Below are 8,100 nucleotides of genomic sequence, written 5' to 3'. Positions count from 1 at the left end.
GTCTGTCTGTCTGTCTGTCTGTCTGTCTGTCTGTCTGTCTGTCTGTCTGTCTGTCTGTCTGTCTGTCTGTCTGTCTGTCTGTCTGTCTGTCTGTCTGTCTGTCTGTCTGTCTGTCTCCTCTCTCTACCATGTCTGTCTGACTCCTCTCTCTACCCTGTCTGTCATCTCTCTACCGTCGGTCTCCTCTCTCTACCCTGTCTGACTCCTCTCTCTACCCTGTCTGCCTCCTCTCTCTACTCTGTCTGTCTGACCCCTCTCTCTACCCTGTCTGACTCCTCTCTCTACCCTGTCTGACTCCTCTCTCTACCCTGTCTGTATCCTCTCTCTACTCTGTCTGTCTCCTCTCCCTTCTCCTCTCTCCTGCCTCTCTCTAGCCCTGTTTATAACTGCCGCTTACATGCGTCCTTCGTCCTGATCTCTACCCTGTCTGTCTGCCTCCTCTCTCTACCCTGTCTGTCTGCCTCCTCTGTCTACTCTGTCTGTCTGCCTCCTCTCTCTACTCTGTCTGTCTGCCTCCTCTCTCTATCCTGTCTGTCTGCCTCCTCTCTCTACCCTGTCTGTCTGCCTCCTCTCTCTACCCTGTCTGTCTGCCTCCTCTCTCTACCCTGTCTGTCTGTCTCCTCTCTCTACCCTGTCTGTCTGACTCCTCTCTCTACCCTGTCTGTCTGTCTCCTCTCTCTACCCTGTCTGTCTGTCTGTCTCCTCTCTCTACCATGTCCTTCGTCCTGATCTTGTCCTGATCTTGCCAGTTTACACTTTTAAGATCTGATCAAAATCAGTTCACAATGTGTCTTTTAATCGTCTACACCTGTCTGAAAATGTGGGCACAATCAGAATGAGTACAAGATCAGGACAAAGGGCGCATGTTAGAACCAGGTATAAACGTGGCTAATGTCTCGGTCTGTCTGTCTCTCTCTCTCTTTCCTGTCTCTCCATCCCTCTCTCTCTCTCCCTCTCTTCCTCCCTCCCTGTGTGTGAGTGTGTGAGTATGTGTGGGTGATGCTCCGAGGGGTATAGGAGGGACGATGAGTGGATCCAGCTGTTAGGAGGGCCTGCCTGGACGGAGACGTCAGATCCTTTCCCCTAAATACACACACACACACTGCGGGCCCTGCACCTGGGCCTTGTTAAAGAGGTAATGACGGTAGCTACAGGGTAAACAACTGTAAACGACTGGTGCTCATTGGTGATTGGCTGAACAGGAGCAGGAAGTATGACTGAAGTCTGATACTTGTGTTTGTTCCTGGGGTTGTTTTGCTGTTTCTATGCTCCTTCGGGACAATAAAGATATATTGAATTTAAATTAATTGAATTGAATGAGAGCTGTCAGTGTGGTAAAGCAGATTTAATAGATATATTCTGAGCTTTGTACTGAGAAACTTGAATTGAGAAATAGATGTATGAAAGTGGACAGTTTATTACCAAGACATCTCCAAATGTGTCATTGAGTGAATAGGATGGGCTGCAGTACAGTACAATGATATATTTCAATAGAAACCCTTTATGAAAGGGTTGGATATCACTGAGCCCAAGTCCAACATAATAACACTCCTCTCATTCTCTTTCTCCTATTAAACATTTATCTTTATCCAGGGTTGATTGAGACTTTAACCTCGTTCTGAATGTGGAAAGTGCTATTGCTTAGAGAATTTTTTTTCCACAATAGAGGTTTGAATAATTCATTCATTCATATGCCCTGGCCTGTTACATTGGCCAGTGTTTTTACTCCAGAAAGGAAACCTGCCAGAAGGAGATGATGAGGGGTGTGATAATGCTGTGTCAACATGTTTCACTACTTGCTTACCGGTGAAATTTCTCTCTCTCTCTCGCTCTCTCTCTCGTTCTCTCTCTCTCTCTCTCTCTCTCTCTCTCTCTCTCTCGTTCTCTCTCTCTCTCATTCTCTCTCTCTCTCTCTCGTTCTCTCTCTCTCTCCATCTCTTTCTTTCTTTCTTTCTCTTTCTTTCTCTCTCACTCTGTTGATATCATCTACGTGCTAGTTTTTAGAAACCAGGCACAAATCACTGGCATACCAATCCCACCTCATGCAGAATAAAGCTCTGTGCTTTCAGAGGGAATGGTAGAATGGCATTAAAGTGAACAATAATGGCACTGCTTTCATCTGAGTGTTGCATTCAATGCATTTCTGTATTCTTCATCTGAAGAAACCATTAAAACACCCTTATGCTGCCAGTGATAGGTAACCTGTCCTTGACTTGTCATTCTCAGGAGCAATAAACTGACACACGTGGTTGTTATCATTCAAATGTATTGAGGGACTGATGGGTTGATCATTAGAAGACATAAGACTGGGACAAATGAGAATGTTTGTATTCTTTTTTTCCATCTAGCTGATCTACTGCATACAATACACAATACAATATGTTTACTTTATGTACACATACAATACCATAGGTCAGGAATCCTTTACCTTTCATCTGATATACATCAATGGCAAAGGACTAACTGTAATTTTCCATTACTAGAATAAACAACAAAAACTAATATCGTAATGAAACATTGTATCAATTTATGTACAGAAATAACATAATAAATTAACCTCTAGATTACTGACCTTCATGACATTATGCTTTAAAACATTTAAATCTTATAAAATTTGAGACAGGAATACGGACAATAAGTCAAAAATCGGAAGTGGATTTGTCCTTCTCTGAGTATTTGGGCTGGTTTAAATAAAGTATAAAAATCTCTCACTCAGTTACACTTTGTTGTGAATGTGTTGCTGTGAAATACATTGGTATTGCATGTACCACTGTTATGACAATGCTTGGATGATTTGTTCTTTGTTGTGTATTGTCAGTCTTTTATGGCAGTGTGGAGTACTGAAACGTCCATAATGTTGCTGCTGCAAGTCCCTGGAATCTCTCCAATGGTGCTCGAATCGATCTTCTCTTCTCTCCATGGTGTCTTCAATACATCACTGTGGTTTTCAGGAAGAGTCTCTCCATGTTGTCTTCAATACATCACTGTGGTTTTCAGGAAGAGTCTTCCATCTGAGAAACAACAGGTGAAAAACAAAGATGGTAAACAAAGATAGTCAACTAAGATGATAAACAAAGATAGTAAATGAAGATGATCAGCAAAGATAGCAAACTAAGATACATAAGAGTATTGTTCTGTTTTGTCTTCTAGGGCCTATTGTCTGTTGTCTGTTTAAAACACTCTTTGGAAAGATGTATTACTGCATGTAAATTATGCAAATGATGTCTATGCAAATACAACAGGAGGACAATTAAGACAGCCATTAATTACGGGGCCTTGCTCTTTTTTTTTGCTTCACTGACATTAAATTAAATTTCCCTTTTAACGGTTTAGATGTTTGATCTGCTAACAAAGAGGGAGCCAGTCCCTGTCGGGGACTCTGCAGCAGGAGAGAGAGGGGGTAGATGGGGTCTGTGGGGGGACTCTGCAGCAGGAGAGAGAGGAAGTGGATGGGGTCTGTGGGGGAGAGAGGGGGTAGATGGGGTCTGTGGGGGAGACTCTGCAGCAGGAGAGAGAGGAAGTGGATGGGGTCTGTGGGGGAGAGAGGGGGTAGATGGGGTCTGTGGGGGAGACTCTGCAGCAGGAGAGAGAGGAAGTGGATGGGGTCTGTGGGGGAGAGAGGGGGTAGATGGGGTCTGTGGGGGGACTCTGTATCAGGAGAGAGAGGAAGTGGATGGGGTCTGTGGGGGAGAGAGGGGGTAGATGGGGTCTGTGGGGGGACTCTGTATCAGGAGAGAGAGGAAGTGGATGGGGTCTGTGGGGGAGAGAGGGGGTAGATGGGGTCTGTGGGGGGACTCTGTATCAGGAGAGAGAGGAAGTGGATGGGGTCTGTGGGGGAGAGAGGGGGTAGATGGGGTCTGTGGGGGAGAGAGGGGGTAGATGGGGTCTGTGGGGGGGACTCTGTATCAGGAGAGAGAGGAAGTGGATGGGGTCTGTGGGGGAGAGAGGGGGTAGATGGGGTCTGTGGGGGGACTCTGTATCAGGAGAGAGAGGAAGTGGATGGGGTCTGTGGGGGAGAGAGGGGGTAGATGGGGTCTGTGGGGGGACTCTGTATCAGGAGAGAGAGGAAGTGGATGGGGTCTGTGGGGGAGAGAGGGGGTAGATGGGGTCTGTGGGGGGACTCTGTATCAGGAGAGAGAGGAAGTGGATGGGGTCTGTGGGGGAGAGAGGGGGTAGATGGGGTCTGTGGGGGAGAGAGGGGGTAGATGGGGTCTGTGGGGGGGACTCTGTATCAGGAGAGAGAGGAAGTGGATGGGGTCTGTGGGGGAGAGAGGGGGTAGATGGGGTCTGTGGGGGGACTCTGTATCAGGAGAGAGAGGGGGTAGATGGGGTCTGTGGGGGGGACTCTGTATCAGGAGAGAGAGGAAGTGGATGGGGTCTGTGGGGGAGAGAGGGGGTAGATGGGGTCTGTGGGGGGACTCTGTATCAGGAGAGAGAGGAAGTGGATGGGGTCTGTGGGGGAGAGAGGGGGTAGATGGGGTGTACTGTCATTCTGATATACAGAGCAATGAGAGCATCTGAAATGGTCATCACTTAGGCCCTAGTTTGGGACTCCACACAGAGCTGGTGAAAATGCATTTATAGTACGAAGTGTGTAATAGAGTCATACACTCAAACGCCTTCATAACAGATTAGAATAGAGTCATACACTCAAACACCCACTTAACTACTAAAAACTGTTTATCAACTTGATTTCTGCTACATAAACCAACGGAGTTAGTTTAACTCAACGTAAACACCCAGACATTTAGGCAACTAGGATAAGGATGGATGAGCCATTCAGAAGCTGTCTTACCTTGTATCGTTGCCTCTGCATCAGTCCTGCCGTTACCTTGGTTACCGTTGTCTACTTCCTGGGTCAGTGAGTCTGATTGGAGGGTAATGATGACGGAGAGGCGGGAGTTTAGTCATTAATTATCACACTTGATTACTACTAAATGAGAAGTAAAAGGGTAATAGATGCACTACATCCATTTTCATAAATGACAACATAAAACTGCACCATTAATTAAGAGTGAATAAAGAGTAAAATGTCAATTAAATGTAAAACTGAAGTGAATGTGAATGAAATCAGAATGTAAAAGGTCATGTAGCCTAAATGCTTACCACAGAGGGCTCTGTCTGATGCTACAGTCTTCTGCAGTGTCTGCTCTGCATGGTCTCTCAGTTTAGACTCAAACTCCAGAGCCTCCTGAAGTTTCCTCTTTGTCTTCTTCTCCTTCTTCAGACGCTTCTGCATCAGCACTGAAATAGACAGAACATTTGAGGCACTGAAATAGACAGAACATTTGAGGCACTGAAATAGACAGAACATTTGAGGCACTGAAATAAACAGAACATTTGAGGCACTGAAATAGACAGAACATTTGAGGCACTGAAATTGACAGAACATTTGAGGCACTGAAATTGACAGAACATTTGAGGCACTGAAATAGACAGAACATTTGAGGCACTGAAATAGACAGAACATTTGAGGCACTGAAATTGACAGAACATTTGAGGCACTGAAATAGACAGAACATTTGAGGATTGTGAGGAATTGCGGTGCTTGTTTTCAGGAAACAGAGATGTGTAGTATGATGTGCAGTGTGTTGTGTGTAATGTAGTGTTAACCTACCTCTGTTTTTCTGCTCCATGGTGAGCTGTCTCTCCAGTTTCTCTCTTAGCTCCCTCTCTCTGAACAGTTCCATCTTCAGCGCTGACTTCTCCGTCTGCACCTGCTTGTCCTGAGCACGCGTGTTGTCTATGGCAACCTTCAGCAAGCCCTGCTTGGAGGGCACAGAGTAAGACACACATCAAGAGGTTGTTACACTAAATCCATACATCATTGTAGTGTGTAGTCTCTACATCTCATATCTAAATCCATACATCACTGTAGTGTGTAGTCTCTACATCTCATATCTAAATCCATACATCACTGTAGTGTGTAGTCTCTACATATCTTATCTAAATCCATACATCACTGTTGTGTGTAGTCTCTACATCTCATATCTAAATCCATACATCACTGTAGTGTGTAGTCTCTACATCTCATATCTAAATCCATACATCACTGTAGTGTGTAGTCTCTACATCTCATATCTAAATCCATACATCACTGTAGTGTGTAGTCTCTACATCTCATATCTAAATCCATACATCACTGTAGTGTGTAGTCTCTACATCTCATATCTAAATCCATACATCACTGTTGTGTGTAGTCTCTACATCTCTTATCTCCCATCTCAATGTTAGAAGTCTTACGGGACATTTAAAAAATAATATTCCAAATAAATATGCTGGAGGTAGAGTTGGGTGTTTTGAGGTTTAAACAATGATTGGTGATCCCCCAGAGACACAGTTAGAGAGCTGAGTTGAAGTGGAACCCAGAGACACAGTTAGAGAGATGAGTTGAAGTGGAGCCCAGAGACACAGTTAGAGAGATGAGTTGAAGTGGAGCCCAGAGACACAGTTAGAGAGATGCGTTGAAGTGGAGCCCAGAGACACAGTTAGAGAGATGAGTTGAAGTGGAGCCCAGAGACACAGTTAGAGAGATGAGTTGAAGTGGAGTTACACATCCAGATGTGTGATGACAAACTGTGAGTGGAGAAAGAAAATGCATAGCCTACGCACATCCAATGTCTTTAAGTAGGTGCTGGATATCAAAACATGTTCAGCAAAACATTGTCACCAATATACCCTATGGGATTATTCAGTGGAAAACAGTGAGTAGAGCCCCACCTGGATGTTAGTGAGAAGTGTCTCTATTGACGACAGCCCCTCAGGGAAGATAAAGGGGCCGGGGAACCCTGGAGGAAGCTTCTGCCCCGAGAACGACAGCCTCTCATAGCCGTCTCTGACTGGCTCTCTGACTGGCTCTCTGACTGTCTGGGTGCTCAGGGAACCACAGTCATCTGGGGACAAACAAAGAAAAAACAGTAGAGAAGTCATGAGAATGCATGTACAGTTGTGATTGGCTCTCCTGTGTAAAAACAAAAGAAAGAGTGTGATGGTGATATTTATTCTTCAGAACATGCAAATTAGAGGAAGATTGTGATTGGCTGTGTCCACAACTAAACTACAACTGACAAACACAAGAAACAAAACCCACTGCTGAATAGCCAACCTTTTCAGTGTGGCACCACTGCTGTTAAGACACACAGATGGAAACACACACTATCCCCTGAGTATGCTGTAATACTGTGTACTGTACACAAGTGTCTGTTCTCCTGCACAACTGACATTGATAACTATGTCATGGCCAAGTTTAAATCACACACTTTCTCCTTCTCTTGTCTTTCTCCTCACAGACAGACGCCTGCGATCTCTGCCAGTTGGTATAGAAAGCCAACAGCTGGTCTGTTTCTTTAATTAGTTTAAGTGTCTCTTCCACCCCTCTGTCTCTATGGCAGATTGAGTAGGGTTGTTTGACCTCCTCTACAGATCAGATTGTTTGACCTCCTCTACAGATCAGATTGTTTGACCTCCTCTACAGATCAGATTGTTTGACCTCCTCTACAGATCAGATTGTTTGACCTCCTCTACAGATCAGATTGTTTGATCTCCTCTACAGATCAGATTGTTTGACCTCCTCTACAGATCAGATTGTTTGACCTCCTCTACAGATCAGATTGTTTGACCTCCTCTACAGATCAGATTGCTTGACCTCCTCTACAGATCATATTGCTTTACCTCCTCTACAGATCAGATTGTTTGACCTCTACAGATCAGATTGTTTGACCTCCTCTACAGATCAGATTGTTTGACCTCCTCTACAGATCAGATTGTTTGACCTCCTCTACAGATCAGATTGTTTTACCTCCTCTACAGATCAGATTGTTTGACCTCCTCTACAGATCAGATTGTTTGACCTCCTCTACAGATCAGATTGTTTTACCTCCTCTACAGATCAGATTGTTTGACCTCCTCTACAGATCAGATTGTTTGACCTCCTCTTCAGATCAGATTGTTTGACCTCCTCTACAGATCAGATTGTTTTACCTCCTCTACAGATCAGATTGTTTGACCTCCTCTACAGATCAGATTGTTTGACCTCCTCTACAGATCAGATTGTTTGACCTCCTCCAGGGACGGCCTCTTCAATAGGGCGATATGGGCGAC

At 44.8% G+C, this 8,100-nt stretch overlaps 1 protein-coding gene across 1 annotated transcript; it reads right to left on the bottom strand.

Annotated features, from left to right (window-relative positions):
• Positions 1-2,320: 2,320 nt before the first annotated feature.
• On the bottom strand, positions 2,321-6,893 carry LOC311123460 (dachshund homolog 1-like; the record flags this gene model as incomplete). The annotated part of the gene is made up of 5 exons (XM_084197727.1): positions 2,321-3,011; positions 4,796-4,867; positions 5,107-5,244; positions 5,618-5,765; positions 6,721-6,893. Coding segments are annotated over 5 exons (569 nt in total), but the record flags the coding sequence as incomplete, so codon positions are not given.
• Between the last annotated feature and the right edge of the window lie 1,207 nt (positions 6,894-8,100).

The sequence above is a fragment of the Coregonus lavaretus genome (assembly GCF_964263955.1).
Source record: "Coregonus lavaretus genome assembly, contig: HAP1_SCAFFOLD_1820, whole genome shotgun sequence".
NCBI lineage: Eukaryota > Metazoa > Chordata > Actinopteri > Salmoniformes > Salmonidae > Coregonus > Coregonus lavaretus.
Note: the sequence above shows the minus strand (reverse complement) of the source record. Positions and strands in the feature narration are given on the sequence as shown.